Consider the following 20,290-nt stretch of genomic DNA (forward strand, 5'->3'; position numbering starts at 1 on the left):
GGTGGCTACTTTGGAGAATCTCAAATATAAAATATATTTAGATTTGTTTAACACTTTTTTGGTTACTACATGATTCCATATGTGTTATTTCATAGTTTTGATGTCTTCACTATTATTCTACAATTACTCTACTACTATTCTACAATGTAGAAAATACTAAAAATAAAGAAAAACCCTTGAATGAGTAAGTGTGTCCAAACGTCTTACTGGTACTGTGTGTGTGTGTGTTATATATATCTTCAAGCCACAGATAATGAACTGTATGAAATCCCAGGTGATGGTACATCCAGCGAGGTTAAGTTAATGTGGTCCAGTTTGTTGAAAGGCATTTACTCCAATACATCCATATGTTGGAATGGAACATTCACTGTTTCAAACTGAAAATAAACTGTCCTATCTTGGCAATCTATATATAGTTTTGTGTAGGTGAAATCTAGTGAACTGCTACAGCAACACAATGAAATACCACCGGTTAGCACAGTATTTTCCTACAAAGCAGTGTCGACAGCAAGAGTGAAGATGTTCACACACGTCAGAAAATAGATCTGTGAGAGCTCATCTTTGAACTACGATTCATCTCTGATCTACTGGATGGACAATCTTATTTCTGAGGCCCTAAATCAGGTTGAAATCAGCAGACACCAGAAGCTGTAAGGCATTACTTTTCATCACTGCATGGACACAAACCTATGTTTCTTGCTGGACTGATACACAAGCACAAGCTTATAAAAAGGGCTTCATGAAGTACTGTTAAATGATCTGGTATTCCACCCAGTCTCACAAATGTAATGGACTATTGATCGAGGTAATAAAAGATTTGTTAAAATTGTATGAACTTTATTACCATCAAAGGTCAGAGCATACTGGCTCAAACAATGAGAACCATTTATCCAGAAGGGTAAGTAGGTAATAGAATGCCACAACAATCTTGACAAATCTTCTACTAATTATGCTCTTGGAGTTGGATTGCAGTTCTTATTCAGAATAGTGTTCTTTCAGTAACAATGTAGTGTTTTAAACAGAAACATGGGAGTATACTGTATGACTATGATGGCACTTTCCTCTATCCTACACATGTCAGGGGGCAGTTCCCCTTGCCCATATTTGATGAAGCAGAATGCCTTAATTACTGCCAACATGAACCACAGACAGAATGTGATGTTTGGGTCAGAGGCAGATGTATAGGATGTTTGACTGGCATGTCCGATTAATGACATGCACTGTCTCATTAACTTTAACAAAGAGATCAATTATCAGCACAAACAGTTAAATTCATGTTCATAGAGGTCTAAGACATTTCCACAGAACATTATGTTTAGGCCACTCCTACCTTTTTACAGTTACAATATTCCTCTTAATAGCTGCTGTTCAGCATACATAGTCTACTGCATTTTCTAGATAGTCTACATTTTGTACTCTGCCTGGGTCTTCACCAATGGCAGTGACATCGCCTAGAAGGCAGTATTTCTCCAGCGCTTTAAAACATTTGTGAAATGTTTCTGTAACAAACAGTGTGGTTATAGAATGAGATATACGTTTCAAAGGTTCTAATGATTAACACTATCAATAGTTGTAGATGTTTTCTGTTTATCATGTGAAAAGTAGAAAAAGTCTACGCAAATAATAGAGCCTTATCAATACTGATTGAAATGAACAACAAGTTCAAGTGTACTTAATATTGTGACCAATTGGAGCATTTACCAAACACGTTTTTTGTTAATGTCTTGGCTAATTGTCAAATCATGTACAGTATTTTTCTTTGTAATTTTGTATTGTTGTTTAATTATGTATCAATACCTGAAACCACTCCTACCGTTTTACAGTTACAATAATCTTCTTCTTAATAGCAGCTGTTCAGCAGTTCTGCATACATAGTCTACCGCATTTGTATTCTGCCTGGGACATCAACAATGGCAGGGATATGGCCTAGAATTCAGGTCTAAGATATTTCCACAGAACATTAAATATCTTCCATCTTTTACTAATCTTAATCCAGTGATTACAACCCTCTCTATAGGAATCAAGATTTTATATCATTATTTTGATATACCATTTTACATCTAGACATTCAGTGAAACAGCAAACCACAAATTGTACTGGGTACTTAAATATAGCATTGATATAAGACTGGGTATGAAGAGCATTTGTTGTCATCTGTCCTTATGATTGTACCATCAAACCAATATGCCTTTGTGTGTAGTCATGACAATAGACCAAACGTTAAAAGCATTTGGGCAGGAGAGTTCATGTACATTTTGCATTATGGGTAGAAAAAGGAATTTGGCTTAAGTTGTGTCATCTTATGATTTATGCGCCACAACAAATTCCAGTCATTACAACACCCGCCCTCAACAACGAAAACATTAAAGGGTTTTATTTGCTCACGAGTTGCTGGTCTTGGCCCACTTCATATAAGACAACATCGCTCCCCTCTCCCATCAACACTGGGAGGAGTAAAGTGAATGTGTGATTCATGTGATTCCAGGTCACTCCAGGACCCAGGCTTGGCTGGGCAGTCATTTGGTCCACGGGGAGTCTTTTGGGCCATTGATACAGTAACACCCTGGGGCAGCAGGGTGCAGGCCAGTCACTATGAAGGGGCCTGGGTACGGTCATAGTCCAGGATCAGACCTTTGATGTGGGAAAGTTTCTGATGCAGATACTCGCATCGCTTCTTCTCTTCCCGGTAACCAGGGAACTTCTGCAAAGACAAGGCAGAGGGGTGTCAGAGAGCTGGCATTATGGTGACATGGTCAAGGCAGAGGGGCATGTAGTACAGTGGGGGAAAAAAGTATTTAGTCAGCCACCAATTGTGCAAGTTCTCCCACTTAAAAAGATGAGAGAGGCCTGTAATTTTCATCATAGGTACACGTCAACTATGACAGACAAAATGAGAATAAAAAAAATCCAGAAAATCACATTGTAGGATTTGTTATGAATTTATTTGCAAATTATGGTGGAAAATAAGTATTTGGTCACCTACAAACAAGCAAGATTTCTGGCTCTCACAGACCTGTAACTTCTTCTTTAAGAGGCTCCTCTGTCCTCCACTCGTTACCTGTATTAATGGCACCTGTTTGAACTTGTTATCAGTATAAAAGACACCTGTCCACAACCTCAAACAGTCACACTCCAAACTCCACTATGGCCAAGACCAAAGAGCTGTCAAATGACACCAGAAACAAAATTGTAGACCTGCACCAGGCTGGGAAGACTGAATCTTCAATAGGTAAGCAGCTTGGTTTGAAGAAATCAACTGTGGGAGCAATTATTAGGAAATGGAAGACATACAAGACCACTGATAATCTCCCTCGATCTGGGGCTCCACGCAAGATCTCACCCCGTGGGGTCAAAATGATCACAAGAACGGTGAGCAAAAATCGCAGAACCACACGGGGGGACCTAGTGAATGACCTGCAGAGAGCTGGGACCAAAGTAACAAAACCTACCATCAGTAACACACTACGCCGCCAGGGACTCAAATCCTGCAGTGCAAGACGTGTCCCCCTGCTTAAGCCAGTACATGTCCAGGCCCGTCTGAAGTTTGCTAGAGTGCATTTGGATGATCCAGAAGAGGATTGGGAGAATGTCATATGGTCAGATGAAACCAAAATTGAACTTTTTGGTAAAAACTCAACTCGTCGTGTTTGGAGGACAAAGAATGCTGAGTTGCATCCAAAGAACACCATACCTACTGTGAAGCATGGGGGTGGAAACATCATGCTTTGGGGCTGTTTTTCTGCAAAGGGACCAGGACGACTGATCCGTGTAAAGGAAAGAATGAATGGGGCCATGTATCGTGAGATTTTGAGTGAAAACCTCCTTCCATCAGCAAGGGCATTGAAGATGAAACGTGGCTGGGTCTTTCAGCATGACAATGATCCCAAACACACCGCCCAGGCAACGAAGGAGTGGCTTCGTACGAAGCATTTCAAGGTCCTGGAGTGGCCTAGCCAGTCTCCAGATCTCAACCCCATAGAAAATCTTTGGAGGGAGTTGAAAGTCCGTGTTGCCCAGCGACAGCCCCAAAACATCACTGCTCTAGAGGAGATCTGCATGGAGGAATGGGCCAAAATACCAGCAACAGTGTGTGAAAACCTTGTGAAGACTTACAGAAAACGTTTGACCTGTGTCATTGCCAACAAAGGGTATATAACAAAGTATTGAGAAACTTTTGTTATTGACCAAATACTTATTTTCCACCATAATTTGCAAATAAATTCATTAAAAATCCTACAATGTGATTTTCTGGATTTTTTTTTCTCATTTTGTCTGTCATAGTTGACGTGTACCTATGATGAAAATTACAGGCCTCTCATCTTTTTAAGTGGAAGAACTTGCACAATTGGTGGCTGACTAAATACTTTTTTCCCCCACTGTATATGGGAAAAGTTGTCCGATTCTAATTAGATTCATATCACTGGTATCAGTTAAAGTTATTTGTGATATCCATACAGGCATATAGGCTACAGTAGATAACATTACATTACATTTACGTCATTTAGCAGAAGACAGGCTATACAATAATTACATGATATTTGCTGCTCATGCATTACTTACTTTCTTATACTTTCTATATTTCTGCAGTATTTGTTCCTCCATGAGCTGTAAGGGTGGAAAAATACAAGACATTTAGTAAATCCTTGAAAGTACATGAAGCCAGGTCTTCAACTGTTTAACCAGAAGTGTTTTGTGGTGTGTGTGGAAGTGATGTCAGTTCCTTGCTCATACCTTGTATTCCTGTGTACCGGGGGACAGTGTGTTTATCTTGGAACCCAGCTGAACAAACATCTCAGTGATAGTACCGATCCGGTCGTGCAGGGCCCTGTACTCATCGTACTCTGCACAGAAATCCTGCTTGTACTGTTGTCGCTGTTCTGAGGCTGTGATGGTGTTGTACTTTCTGGAAAGAGAGACCAACATCTTGTGAGCTGTAATTTCAACAACCACAGGTGCATGGCATGCATCCACTATGGTCTGGTCTGGCCAGCTCTGACAGGCAACGTGGAATGGCCACATCAGGAGGTAGAAATATAAACATTCATTGTTCTTTCCAGCAGGTGGCACTGCAGATTAGCAGAGTGATGGCCTATGACTCCCCAATGACTTCACAAAGAGATTTGTTCACAAGATGTAGAAATGTAAGACATTAGATCCTAATAATTAGGTGCTCACATTTGTCCCATTTCTTGTACAAGTGTGTATTATACACATGTGAATTGGACATTTGTTTTTCGCATATTCCACTCCCCCTGAGACACCCTCAGAGAGTGGGGTCACGGCCAGGGATCTGCCATTTATAGATGGCGACCCTGGAGCAATTAGGGTTAAGTGCCTTGCTCAAGGGGACATCGACACCAAGTTGGCTCGGGGAATCGAACCAGCACATTTTTGGTTACCAGCCCAACGAACTTAACTGCTAGGCTACCTGCTGCTCCTAGATCATTTGTTTTCTAAGTCACTCTCTTATTTTATTTTATAACACAAAACCTACACATAAAAACGACAGCATACAGATGCACACAAACATCAACGACATCGGACCTACCAAACCCCCCCCCCCCATTTTGTTTCTCTCCGTCGCCCACACACTTTCAACATTTAGATAATAAAGCATTTTACCTTTCCATTGAGTTTAAGTATATGTTTTGTCAAGATGATTGATAAGAAAAGTATCGTCCAACCCGTCGGGAATCTCACTGCTCACTCATATGCATGTCTTGAAATATGCAGACAGACGGATTAAAAGTACATTTACATTGTAATACTTCTGATAGCCAACTTTCTAACGCCACCCATAACTTTCGGACTTTATAGCATTCCCAGAAGGCATGGATTGAGTCATTGTTAGTTTTACACTTAAGACATGGACTCCGCCATTGTGCTGTAAAATGTGTATAAATTCTATACATTAGTTTATACTGGATTAAGTGTACATTTTCGTTAACTGTAGTTTCGTTAGTTATGTTCCAACATTCCCTCCAGCTTGTGCCAATATCAGTTATTTTAAAGTCTTGGTTCCAATAGTTTATATATTTTTTTCTAAGAGATTGTCAGTTGGATAGGCTCTCTGCAAAGTTTTGTATATCTTACCTACACTACATGACCAAAAGTATGTGGACACCTGCTCGTCAAACATCTCATTCATGGCATTAATATGTAGTTGGTCCCCCCTTTGCTGCTATAACAGCCTCCACTCTTCTGGGAAGGCTTTCCACTAGATGTTGGAACATTGCTGCGGGGACTTGCTTCCATTCAGCCACAAGAGCATTAGTGAGATCGGGCACTGATGTTTATCGATTAGGCCTGGCTCGCAGTCGGCATTCCAATTTATCCCAAAGGTGTTTGATGGGGTTGAGGTCAGGACTCTGTGCAGGCCAGTCAAGTTCTTCAACGCCGATCTCGACAAACCATTTCTGTACGGACCTCGCTTTGTGCACGGGGGCACTGTCTTGCTGAAACAGGAAAGGGCCTTCCCCAAACTGTAGCCACAATGTTGGAAGCACAGAATCATCTAGAATGTCATTGTATGCTGTAGCATTAAGATTTCCCTTCACTGGAACTAAGGAGCCCGAACCATGAAAAACAGTCCCAGACCATTATTCCTCTTTCACCAAACTTTACAGTTGGCACTATGCATTGGGGCAGGTAGCGTTCTCCTGGCATCCGCCAAACCTAGATTCGTCCGTCGGACTGCCAGATGGTGAAGCGTGATTCATCACTCCAGAGAACGCGTTTCCACCGCTCCAGAGTCCAATGGCGGCGAGCTTTACACCACTCCAGCCGACACTTGGCATTACGTATGGTGATCTTAGGCTTGTGTGCGGCTGCTCGGCTATGGAAACCCATTTCACGAAGCTCCCGACAAACAGTTATTGTGCTGATGTTGCTTCCAGAGGCAGTTTGGAACTCTGTAGTGAGTGTTGCAACCGAGGACAGACGATTTCTACACGCTTCAGCGGTCCCATTCTGTGACCTTGTGTGGCCTACCACTTCAAGGCTGAGCCGTTGTCTCTCCTAGACATTTCCAGTTCACAATAACAGCACTTACAGTTGACCGGGGCAGCTCTAGCAGAGCAGAAATTTGACGGACTGACTTGTTGGAAAGGTGGCATTCTATGATGGTGCCACGTTGAAAGTCACTGAGCTCTTCAGTAAGGCCATTCTACTGCCAATGTTTGTCTATGGAGATTGCATGGCTGTGTGCTCGATTTTATACACCTCTCAGCAAAGAGTGTGGCTGAAATAGCCAAATCCACTAATTTGAAGGGGTGTCCAGATACTTTTGTATATATAGTGCATCATATGAATATCATTTTCTGACTCAAATAAGATTCCCTCAAGATTGCTCTGATGTCCAAAAGATTTCAAATCGAAATTTCGTGATATGAAACTTTTAAGTTGCATGTATTTAAGAATATCTACAGTGGACAGTCTAAAATTGCTTCTGAATTCTGTAATGGAAATAAATGTATTTCCTATTACCAAGTCATTTACGGTTGAATGGGAGGGGTTGAATGGAGCTGAAGGTTGGGACTAATAACAACTAATAACAACAAGATAACTAATGTAAAACATACTATGTCCATAATAAGTATATAGGTTATAGGTTAAGAACTTTTGTGAAAAAGCACAGTTTGAAAGATATGACATATAGAAGCAAACCGGATGGACATCATGAAAATGATTGGAGAGGTTGAGGGTAGATGAAGTTCAGGAGTAAAAACTAACAAAATAGAACTATTGTAAAATTGACTGTGTCCATAAAATGTATATAGTATGTATAAGCTGGAAGTAGAGGCCTAAGCGTTGTTGTCCACTAGTTTACTCCAATTAGGGGAGGGGTGGTGGGGTTGGAAAGTAACTTTTTCAGCTGTGCTAACATAATTGCGAAAGGGTTTTCTAATGATCAATTAGCCTTTAAAAATGATAAACTTGGATTAGCAAACACAACGTGCCATTGGAACACAGATGGTTGCTGATAATGGCCTCTGTACGCCTATGTAGATATTCATTTTTTTTTAAATCAGCCGTTTCCAGCTACAATAGCCATTTACAACATTAACAATGTCTACACTGTATTTCTGATCAATTTGATGTTATTTTAAATGGACAAAAAATATACTTTTCTTTCGAAAACAAGGACATTTCTAAGTGACCCCAAACTTTTGAAAGGTAGTGTATATGCGAAAAAATATATATGGGGGATTGGAAGTGATGCAGACAATTACATTGATGGAAGTTACAATCTATCTGCAATATTAAAGCTGATCTACCCCCTACAAAAAAAAAACATTTACGGTTACTATGCCTTTAGTTTTCCATGTGGACCAATTTATCGGAGAATTACGAAAAGCTATCCAAGGATTGTTCCATAGGGTTGTGTTTCTAGGGAGTGATATTGGCTCTTGTAGAATAAGTTAAATTTTCTTCCATATTGTTATAGTGTTCTTAACTAAGAAGTTCTTAATGTTCTTAGCTTTATCCTTTGAAAATAGACAAGTGAAAAGATGAGCATGCGCATCTTCAATATGTACCCATTGTTCTTCTGTAGTGCATTTAACTATATGGTCGCAAGTAAATTGATACAATTGATACAATTCCAAGTCTGGAAGGTTAAAAACACCCTCAGACTTAAAAAGGAAAGTTTTACATCTTCCTATTTTATGAGTTTTATTTGCCCATTTCAAGTCTGTTATGACCGATTATACTTTTTAAAATAATGTATTCGGTGGGGTAATTGCTATTACCGAGAATAAATATACAAACTTTGGGAGCCAGATCATTCTGAAGAGGTTTATTCTACCTGTAAGATTTATGGGAAGATTGTTCCATTTAATTAGATCTGTTTCCATATTGTTGAGTAATGGGACAAAGTTATCTTTATATGTTTGTTGTCACTTATTAAGCATCCTAAGTATTTGATATTTTTTGTGGTCCACTTAAAGGATTGCTGAAGATCATGAGTTATTATTTTTCATATTGCCATTATTTCGGGGGTTTTCCACGTTCATTTTATATCCTGAGATTTTAGAGTATTCTGAAAGTATTTTTAGCAAGGGGGGCATTGAGTTTTCAATAGTGGTCAGATATATCAGGAGATCATCTGCAAATAAGTTTAGTTTATATTCATGTTTACCAATACTGATACCTGTTATGTTTGAGCCCTGTCTAATTCTTTCTGCAATCGGTTCAATTGCCAGTGCAAACAGGAGGGGGGAGAGGGGACATCCTGTCTTGTGCCCCTTTCTAAAGCCATTTCATCAGATAATGTATGATTTGTGTATATTTTTGCTTTAGGACATTTATATAATATTGTCATTTTTATTTGTATTTTTTGCTGTAAAGTTGAAAGCTTCCAAAGTTTTGAATAGAAAGACCATTCAAGACGGTCAAAATACTTTTCGGCATCAACAGCCATTATTGATCAATCTATATCTTGTTTTTTAGCGTATTGTATGTATTAAACTGAAACATGTTCTTGTATTTGTGTCTATTTTTAATAAACCCTGTTTGATTGATATGTATCAAGTCTGGTAAGACTTTTGCCATTGTATTGCTTATGAGCTTTGTTATTATTTTATTGTCACAATTTATTAAACTTATGGGTCTGTAACCAGCAGGGGATTCTCCAGATTTTCCTCGTTTTAATATAACTGAAATAACTATTTGATACATAGAACTAGGAAGCACTGAATTGACTGACGTGTGTTGTCATTTGTGTAAATAGGGGCGCTACTTTGTCCTAAAATGTTAAATAGAATTCTATGGGAAAGTCATCCATTCCTGGTGCTTTTCTCTGCGCAAATGCTTTAACAGTATCTAATATTTCATTTTGGGTGATCTTTTCTTTTAGTGATTATTTTATGTCTGCTGATAAATGCTTCAGGGTTGTTGAGTCTATGAAGGCTGTAGGATCAGTCCAACAGTTGTTTAATTCTGATTTATATCGATTTTCATAGACGCTTTTAAAATTGTCATTAAATCACATTGTTTCTAATTAACACATTTTGATCTTTATCTTTTAAAATTGTGTATTCATTTTGTGAGGGCTGAGAGATGTTTACCATGTTTAATTGCCATTAATTAGTATGCTTTATTTGAGTTTAACCTGTAGTCGCTCTACAAAAGTAAAATATAATCGCTGCTTAAATTCTGACATGTTATTTTCTTCTTTACATTGTAAAGATTTTTTTTAATGGACATATTTTTTTAAATTGGGATTTATTTTCCTTTAATTTACATTTCTAACTCAGATTTAACTTTCACAGAGTATGAGATTATCATTCCCCCTAATGTACGCCTTAAAAGCAACCCAGATATATATCGGGGGTCGGCTTTTCTCTGTCATCTATGTCTACATTTGTAATGGAAAAGTTTTTATTTATTTATTTATGAATTTAATACATTTCTTCGGGTCTTGAAGATGCGCTCTGTTCATTCTCCATATTCTGTTGCTAATTGTATTTTCTGTTGGAGTAATTAAGCATGATACCGGAGAATGATCCGATATCACTAGGTCATGGATTTTTGAACCCAGTAAATTGTTGAGAGCATATTTAGAAGAACAAAATGTAGTAAATTTCAGCCTCATTGGAAGCTCCTTGAATTTGTATTTTTTGTTACTACGTCTGTCAATCTTATCGAACATATGATTTCAGTCACCTGCTAGAATAATAGTTATTGTCAGGATTTGATCTAATTTAGCTTGAATTCTATCTAAACACCAGATTTGCCCCTGGTGGGATATACAGTGGGGAGAACAAGTATTTGATACACTGCCGATTTTGCAGGTTTTCCTACTTACAAAGCATGTAGAGGTCTGTAATTTTTATCATAGGTACACTTCAACTGTGAGAGACGGAATCTAAAACAAAAATCCAGAAAATCACATTGTATGATTTTTAAGTAATTAATTTGCATTTTATTGCATGACATAAGTATTTGATACATCAGAAAAGCAGAACTTAATATTTGGTACAGAAACCTTTGTTTGCAATTACAGAGATCATACGTTTCCTGTAGGTCTTGACCAGGTTTGCACACACTGCAGCAGGGATTTTGGCCCACTCCTCCATACAGACCTTCTCCAGATCCTTCAGGTTTCGGGGCTGTCGCTGAGCAATACGGACTTTCAGCTCCCTCCAAAGATTTTCTATTGGGTTCAGGTCTGGATCTGGCTAGGCCACTCCATGACCTTAAGATGCTTCTTACGGAGCCACTCCTTAGTTGCCCTGGCTGTGTGTTTCGGGTCGTTGTCATGCTGGAAGACCCAGCCACGACCCAACTTCAATGCTCTTACTGAGGGAAGGAGGTTGTTGGCCAAGATCTCACGATACATGGCCCCATCTATCCTCCCCTCAATACGGTGCAGTCGTCCTGTCCCCTTTGCAGAAAAGCATCCCCAAAGAATGATGTTTCCACCTCCATGCTTCACGGTTGGGATGGTGTTCTTGGGGTTGTACTCATCCTTCTTCTTCCTCCAAACACGGCGAGTGGAGTTTAGACCAAAAAGCTCTATTTTTGTCTCATCAGACCACATGACCTTCTCCCATTCCTCCTCTGGATCAACCAGATGGTCATTGGCAAACTTCAGACGGGCCTGGACATGCGCTGGCTTGAGCAGGGGGACCTTGCGTGCGCTGCAGGATTTTAATCCATGACGGCATAGTATGTTACTAATGGTTTTCTTTGAGACTGTGGTCCCAGGTCATTGACCAGGTCCTGCCGTGTAGTTCTGGGCTGATCCTTCACCTTCCTCATGATCATTGATGCCCCACGAGGTGAGATCTTGCATGGAGCCCCAGACCGAGGGTGATTGACCGTCATCTTGAACTTCTTCCATTTTCTAATAATTGCGCCAACAGTTGTTGCCTTCTCACCAAGCTGATTGCCTATTGTCCTGTAGCCCATCCCAGCCTCGTGCAGGTCTACAATTTTATCCCTGATGTCCTTACACAGCTCTCTGGTCTTGGCCATTGTGGAGAGGTTGGAGTCTGTTTGATTGAGTGTGTGGACAGGTGTCTTTTATACAGGTAACGAGTTCAAACAGGTGCAGTTAATACAGGTAATGAGTGGAGAACAGGAGGGCTTCTTAAAGAAAAACTAACAGGTCTGTGAGAGCCGGAATTCTTACTGGTTGGTAGGTGATCAAATACTTATGTCATGCAATAAAATGCAAATTAATTACTTAAAAATCATACAATGTGATTTTCTGGATTTTTGTTTTAGATTCCGTCTCTCACAGTTGAAGTGTACCTATGATAAAAATTACAGACCTCTACATGCTTTGTAAGTAGGAAAACCTACAAAATCGGCAGTGTATCAAATACTTGTTCTCCCCACTGTACAATGAAATCAATGTGTATTTTTCCCCATATAAAGGTACAATTCAACATTAGAAAACGGCCTTCTTGGTCTGTGTGCTGGGCCTTCTTGGTCCGTGTGCTGGGCCTTCTTGGTCCGTGTGCTGGGCCTTCTTGGTCCGTGTGCTCTCTCTCTCCCTCTCCCCCTCTCTACCATACCTGCTGTCTCGACCTATGAAAAGCCAACTGACATTTACTCCTGAGGTGCTGACCTGTTGCAGCCTCTACAACCACTGTGATTATTATTTGTCCCTGCTGGTCATCTATGAACATTTGAACATCTTGAAGAACGATCTGGCCTTAAATGGCCATGTACTCTTATAATCTCCACCCGGCATAGCCAGAAGAGGACTGGCCACCCCTCAGAGCCTGGTTCCTCTCTAGGTTTCTTCCTAGGTTCCTGCCTTTCAAGGGAGTTTTTCCTAGCCACCATGCTTCTACATTGCATTGCTTGCTCTTTGGGGTTTTAGGCTGGGTTTCTGTATAAGCACTTTGTGACATCTGCTGATGTAAAAAGGGCTTTATAAATAAATGTGATTGAATTAGATTGATACAGTAGGTGGCAGCATAGGCCTCTCCAACCTATCTCCTCTTTAAATATTCAATTTCTTATTTTTTTTTAAATGTAACTGCTGACAATCTCTGTGTTCAAGAACCATATGCTTTTTGTTGTTGTTGTTTTCATCATGGAGCCTGTGCACATTCCATGTAATAAATTGGATTTTGTTGGTCTTTAGTTGTATAAAATCTAAGTTAACCTTGTCTGTTCCGTCTGTCATTCAAGAACCAGATATAACATGTCATATGAGGGCGATGGGCAATCCATGGAATGGGAGAGTCATAGTATGAATACATAGTTCTTAGACATTACATATACAGTATAGAGCGTGTGGGCATGTGGACTGAGCAGACATTTAACAGAGAACACACAAAAAACATAAAACAAAGTTTTTCTTTTTAGTGCTTTTAAGCTCCAACTCATCTCCTAATGTACTGTGGATTATGTCATTTATATATTGGAGAAAGACTGTCACTTAAGTATTGTGGTCAGTTTGTATTACTTTGTAAATTCAATTAAAGCATAGTGGCTGGTGGGGCTCTACTTGGGGAGAGTGGGTCCACCGAGAGACTGAAGTGAGATGAGCGGAGACCCCACACATACTTCAAAAAAAGTGTCTGATGCCAAACATTATACCTCTGACACACTTACACCCATCCATCCATTCTCATTTATTCCCCCCCAACATCCATCCTATGTATCCACACACCCATTCTCTCCCACGCATATTCATCATCCCTCACTTTTCCCTCACACTCCCATTCACACACACTATATTTCCCCTTTTGAATGGTCTTTTTAGTGTCCATGTAGCCCATTGGCATCGGCTACTTCTATCGTTACTTCATAGAGAAAAAAAATTACTTGGAGAAAGTATAGATTGTATTGGGGGGGGGGGGGGGGGGGGAAGGATATAGTCTCAACTTACGATAAACTGCTGTTAGGCATCACTGTATGTAGCCTAGTGCGCTCATCGTTTTTTCCTACTTTGCCCTCTTCTCAGAGCAGGGGGCTATCCTCCTTCAACTGGGAAGGTTTCTTGTAGCTTGATTAAGGATTCACTGACGCTTATGAATTCCATCCTTTGCATTCCCTTCGATACCAACAGCACTGCCGGGAAGCGGAGCTGAGACTTGATCCCCTTTTCCTCCAGTGTCTGTCTGATCGGAATGTATTCCTTGCGTCTCTCTCATCCTAGCAGACAGGTCCTGGACCAATCGAATGGACCGGCCGTGGATTTTGATCTCCTTTCCCCCCTGTGACCTCAGAATGTTTATTTTTGACCGATAGTTCCACAGTTTGAAGATTACCAGGCGTGGGTATTTAGCGTTCTCCTATCTTCTGGTGATATATCCACGTCAAGTTCTTCTGATATCAGTTTGACCACTTAGCTGGAAAGGTCTCCTTTTTACTCTTCTTCCGGTAAGGACAAAATTCTCATGTTGTTTCGTCCAATTCATCTTCTACATTTTGCAACTTTGTTTCCAAAAGGCACATTTTGTTGTCTTGTTCGTTCATGCACATGTGACTGACACGATAGCCTCTACTTTCTTTTCGAGCTAATCTCATTTTGTAATAACATATTGTAGAAGTTTGTTTTGTTGTGCATTGAGAGCATTTTAGCTATGTTTTCCTGGATAGCCTTTAACTGTTCATTACACTCATTTGCATCTCCAAGTTGCTCCTTGTCTTTTCCTCTGGGGAAAGCCATGGCTTGTTGGACTCGTGTCACCGTGCCGCTTTACCAACTTATTGGTTCGCTGTTGTACATAACTGATCACTCACACTCTCCCAGTTGCTAGGGGATGTGTTGATTTATCGATTTTAGAGGCTTGATTTAAACTTTGTCTGGTTTGTACATATAACCACAGTTTTGTCAGTACAAAACGGAGCTACTCACACCCCATGCATCCTATCAGTACGCGCATGCGCCTCTCACCTTTTTTAAGTCATTCTCAGTGAAGCTGTGTTATTATTGCACATTTGACAGACCATTTAAACTTCCACATTTTCCACTATTTATGTGAATGTTTTCAAGCCGAATCCAGACCTTTTGGAACAAATCACTTTCCTTTCACAACAAAAGGGACTAAAGTAGTCATACCATTAAACAAAAACATTGAAGCAACAGATGGCAGCAACAGAACCTGAGCATTTGAAAGCACATACTGGCTTCACATGTACCATGTTTACAGCTTGAATGGGTTTCACATAACTTATCAACCTAGAAGTACAACTCAGCAACCCGATTCTGGAGGACTTATGAATGAAGCAGTGTGTTTGAACTTACATTAAATAGTCGGGCAGCTCCTCCGGTGAGGTACGAGTGACAGGTGTTTTAGCCCCCTCATGGTCTGGAGATAAAAAGAAGCAGAGAAAAAAAGGTTAATGTAATCTGCCAATGCAAACGTGATAAAACTCATATCATACCAAGGCTGATGGAGTCATTTATCACTACTACTGATACGAGACCTGCTACAGAAGTGCCCCAGATTGCGAGGCAGAGCAGCCTGCTGACTCGATGGACCGTGGGTCACCCAGCTGTTCCACAGTCAATCATCTACACACTAGCCAGGGAAAGGGATGGGTGGTGCTAACGGAAGCTACATACACAGCACCCTTTCCACTGGAAATGCTCTTCAGATCATTTATTTATTGTCACTCTGTTTAAAACCTACAGCAATTCACTGTGAGCCGTATATCTAGATAAGTCACCTAACCTATTGGGTACCGATCCCTTTGAAGATTCATAATACTGGAAAGTTTTTATGACAGTGTTTATGTATATGGAGAGTGTTTATTCGTATGTATACAAATACTGGGCAGTCTTTCCTGTAATCTTGTTGGCTCAAATACACTGATTAGGTGGTTCTTGTAAATTATTAAACTGCTCTGATTTCAAGGTGGTCATAGACCAGAGGTGCTGTAAATATATCCTTTGATGTCATTACAGTATCATTATCAACATGTTCTTTTCTGCTATCATTCCCGTCAACAAGGCCTCAAAATTATAAGATTTAGTTGAAAATTACATTGGGAATGAGATGGTGCTTTTCTTACCATTGACATTTTCCTGGTTCGGTTTCAGGTCGGGACTGTTCTCTATCCAGTCCTGTTTTAAGCGCTCCCGGTCCTTGTCTTTGTGCTTCTTGGACTTCTTCTTTTTGTGCTGGCCGTTGGCTAGCAGCTGGTCAGTGCAGATGGAGGACTCAGTCTGTAGAGCCTTGGGGCTTGGTACTGCTAGGACCGGCTCTGTCCTCTCCAGCTTGGGAATACTGGAGGAGCCACCCAGTTTATGCCGTGTGTAGAGACCATTAGGGCTTCCCTGGACGTGATTGTTGGTTCTCTCAAACTCTGTTTTGGTCTGTACACTGGTGTTGCCTGGACCAGATGAGCTAAGGACTCCAATGGGACCAAGGTGTCCATTGGAAGGGGACTGCAGCGGTAAACTGTGGTCTAATAGTCTTTGCTTCTTGGGGGTCTGACAATCAGATAGGTCTGAGGGCACTGGGCGTTTCTATGAGAAGGGGAAGAGAAGAGGTTTTACCTGTAATACTACTTAGCAAAGACCAACATACCCTACATGTGAAAGGAATGGCTCCGCTACATTAAAACGTCCTAACTGGCTCCTGAAAATGTCAGTGACTGAACTGCCTCCAGCACTCCCATAAATAAAAAGCAGATGCGACCAAACCAAGAAACTTTCCTCTCATTCCTCCTTTACTCAATCTTATTCTGCAGTAGGCCCAAGTCAAAAGGCATAACACTGATCCACTATTCAAACAGAAATCATTTAACCCTTGAAATTAATCTCTGCATTCTCTTTTATTTCTAATCAATCTCAAGCTTTTAAGAAAATAAACAATGAGTAAGGGCAGGATGTAGGAATTCTTTTAGAGTTAGGTAGGGGAGTATTTACCACAGAGGGAGTCTTGACCGGGCTGAGTTGTGACGGAGAATCCCCAGGGGTTTTGTGGAATGAATGGTTTGACTGGAAACTCTTCAACTGGCTACTGCTGCTCAGTGGCTGCAGTTTCCTGCAACATTAGAAGGGGAAGACATTTTTACTTTGCTATTATGTTTATGTTAGGGCAGATAACTCAAGCTTAACTTAATTTTTGGACAGATTTATTTGTTTTTATACAACGGGTGGGTCTAATCCCGAATGCTGATTGGTTAAAACCGCATTCCAGCCGGTGTCTATTCCACAAGTTACCACCGGCTAAATCTATGACGTTAAAAGGCCTATTTACTCTGTTCCATCTGACTGTGAAATCCACTGTCTCATCAGCCTAGACAGGCAATTTATAAACTTGATATCCACTATAAAAAGCATCTAGACATTATCGCACATTTATTTTAGACTAACATTTAGTTTTTGACAGCGGAGATTTGTATAAACCTTGCTGTCTGTCTCTCCGACATTTGCAACATTGTTTCAATATTCAAATTCGATCTCCAGCTGTCCCATAGTAATGTTGAACGAGTCGGGATGAGACAGACAGGCAGGCAGCTTTTCTCAGCCAGTCAAAATCATGAATCAGCATAATTTTTATGGATATATACAAAGAACTATCAATAGAAAACAGGTAAAACGAAATGAAGTGCAGCTAGTTTGCAGTCTTTCCAGCTTCAGTTTAAAGTGATTGTGTTAGCTGTGTTGTTGGCTAGCTCCTCTGAACAACAGTGTCCTGAGCAGAGATCACATTTTCTACGGCAGGCGAAATTGCGCATCATTAGCTCATTGTTATGGATGTATCCAAATAAATGTCACTAGAAAACAGCTTAAACAAATGCAAATGCAGCTACTTTGTTGTTATTCTGGCTGCACTAGTGTTTGACATGACTGTAAGTTAGCCGTAGTTGGCTAGCTAGCAAGCGAGGGATAAAAATGTTGCCAGCCAGTATGGCAATGGAACACTTAGAACGAACGACTGGGTCGCGCCCATAGATACAGAACATAAAGACTGAACGACTCTGGCAACCGAACCGATAGAACAGTCGGTTTGGGTAGCAACCCTAGATTTGTGTCGGGACTTTATCTTGTGGAAGGATTAAATAGAATGAATAAATTAATAAAAATAACGTTTTTAATGAAAATACGTAAATCATTATTTTAATATGTTGGTAACCCATTGTATAAAAGTGATAATGCCCGTGAAGCCGGTGTTTGGAGGATATGTTGCCACGGTTTTCCGGCCCTCGACAAACAACACCCGCGCCAATATATCCTCCAAACACCGACTTCTCTGGCATTATCACTTAAGTAAATAATGGTTCAAACTCCAACTGCATGGTTTACAGCGAAATGAGAGAAGTGGGGCCATGTTAACAGAGGAAAACATGACACAAAACAGGTAGAACCAGTTGGTTACTGTAACTTCAGGATCAAGGTACATCAATTACAAGCAAAGCCCACCTTGACGCCGCTGTTGACATGAATATTGCATAAGAACAAATAGACCACATTGTCAGACAGATGATGTTACACTCCCATTATCTACACTTGACCTCAGGGTGAAACTGACAAGTTTGTCAGCATGTTTCAAAGTGTTAAGCTGTCTGTAGTGTTTCTAGTTTACAGAACACAGATTACATCTGCAAGAGGCAGGCACTAAGACAGAGCTGTGTCCAGTCACTTCAGTGAGGAGAACAATGGTGCCAGATGCAGGCTCTGTTAGGCCAAACACTCCTCTCTCAACTGGCAATCTGTTTCCTCCAGCTCCTTCCTCACAGAAACCTCACTGGAATCAGAGTTCAATCATACCTCCCACAGGAGCCACATGACCTTTTCAACTACATGATCAATGGAATCTGATGGAAGCACCACTGACTTTCAGGACATTCCAGACATGAGACCCTCTGACAGACTAGGCTTCCAGCAATATGGTTACTTTCTGGGATAAACTATAGGGAAAGGCTCTGATCTCAAAAACTATTGGTCATACACTGATGAGCCACATCAACAGCTACCTTATCCTGTACATGCAGCAAAACAACCTGTCCACTCCCATTCAGAGCTCTCTTTAGAACATCCGAGTAGTGTAAACAGAAGGGAAACAATAAGCAGGCAGGAGGACCATCCAAAAAGCTTATGAAACACACCCCCTAACTGACCAGTGGCAGGAGAGGACACGTACTTAACGTGGGATGACGTCCACTCTCTCATTCTGAACAGCTCAGCCAGGCTACCTTCCTCTACAATAATGCTATTTGGCAACACCAAGCAGAGAATATTTCTCTCCCCACTTTGATGTGCCCATTAAGAAATTCATCTGTGCAGAGCAATAGTCATTTAGAGTCTCTCCTTTCACCATGATCACAGCGGCCTGCCACAGTAATCCAGTGGGCCTGCAGTCTCAATGCCAGCACGTTGTCAAAAAGCATCAGAGCACCCCGCTACTGAGGAGAGGTCATTATCCAATTACTGACGCTTACAAGGTTAAATGAAGATAAACTACAGACTAGGGGACTCTCCGCCATGACACCAACATCATGTTGATACAGGTAAATATTTAAATATTCAGTGGTGAAAATGTGAAGGAGAATATGATGGTAGAGAAGACAGGTGAGTAAAAGTACAAGCCACACCCACCTGGCCAGGAGCCTATGGATGAGAGGCTTCTCTTCCTCTAGGTAACCGGGCCAATCCTTCTGGACGTGCCTGTAGAACTCATCCTTCAGAGTAAAGCTGTGGTCTTTGGGGTTCAGTTTAGCAACCTGCAAATCAATGACAAACACATTTGAACCCTCTGTCCCTGTAGCATTAGATACACTTTTGACCACGGTTAAAAGAAAGGCTCAACTGGCAGGCTGTCAAAGTTCAATAATACATTGTTCACCATTAAAGTAATTGATAGTAAACACAGCAGTTACACTAGCACTGTGCCCAATTAGTCACAAATGCAGTACCAAATCTAGTCTACCCAGAGTGCCTCTGTGACAGACAACATCCATTTGTCAGAGCAGTCCTGGCCTGGCTGGAGACACCCCACCCTCCCTGTCGAAACACTGTCTTCTCCTCCAGACATAATTAAAGCACAGCTCTAATTACAGCTACCAGTAGAGGCAGTGGCAGCAGCGACACAGTCTCCCCTTGTATGACTGCACTGGGACTTCCAAACATACCCAGAACAGGAAATACGCCTCAAATATACCTACTGAGATCACTTAGCTGCTCAACATTTGGATGTAAAAGCAGCCATTAGCATTAGCTTCTGAGTGGCTGTAGAGAGCAAGCGATGGAGACAGAGCGGCTACTCTACAGTGTTTCCATTAGGAACCCCTGGAGGGATTTAGAATTGCACTTTTAAAGACCCTGTCCTTTCTATCAACGTGAAAGTTGCTGTGATGTTTTAAAATGTTT

At 40.8% G+C, this 20,290-nt stretch overlaps 1 protein-coding gene across 1 annotated transcript in view; it reads right to left on the minus strand.

Annotated features, from left to right (window-relative positions):
- Nucleotides 1–822: 822 nt before the first annotated feature.
- The window catches only part of LOC311137670 (RNA polymerase II elongation factor ELL2-like), a 63,404-nt gene continuing 43,936 nt past the window's right edge, over nucleotides 823–20,290 (minus strand). Inside the window, exons 6-12 of the mRNA XM_084172198.1 lie at nucleotides 19,520–19,644; nucleotides 16,844–16,961; nucleotides 15,985–16,441; nucleotides 15,215–15,278; nucleotides 4,732–4,903; nucleotides 4,561–4,605; nucleotides 823–2,701 (exon numbers count right to left, since the gene is read on the minus strand). Coding sequence (XP_084028324.1) covers nucleotides 2,591–2,701; nucleotides 4,561–4,605; nucleotides 4,732–4,903; nucleotides 15,215–15,278; nucleotides 15,985–16,441; nucleotides 16,844–16,961; nucleotides 19,520–19,644 — 1,092 coding nt within the window. The 3' untranslated portion in view covers nucleotides 823–2,590. The remainder of the gene's footprint in view (nucleotides 2,702–4,560; nucleotides 4,606–4,731; nucleotides 4,904–15,214; nucleotides 15,279–15,984; nucleotides 16,442–16,843; nucleotides 16,962–19,519; nucleotides 19,645–20,290) is intronic.

This window comes from Coregonus lavaretus (assembly GCF_964263955.1).
Source record: "Coregonus lavaretus genome assembly, chromosome: 11".
In the NCBI taxonomy this organism is placed as follows: Eukaryota; Metazoa; Chordata; class Actinopteri; order Salmoniformes; family Salmonidae; genus Coregonus; species Coregonus lavaretus.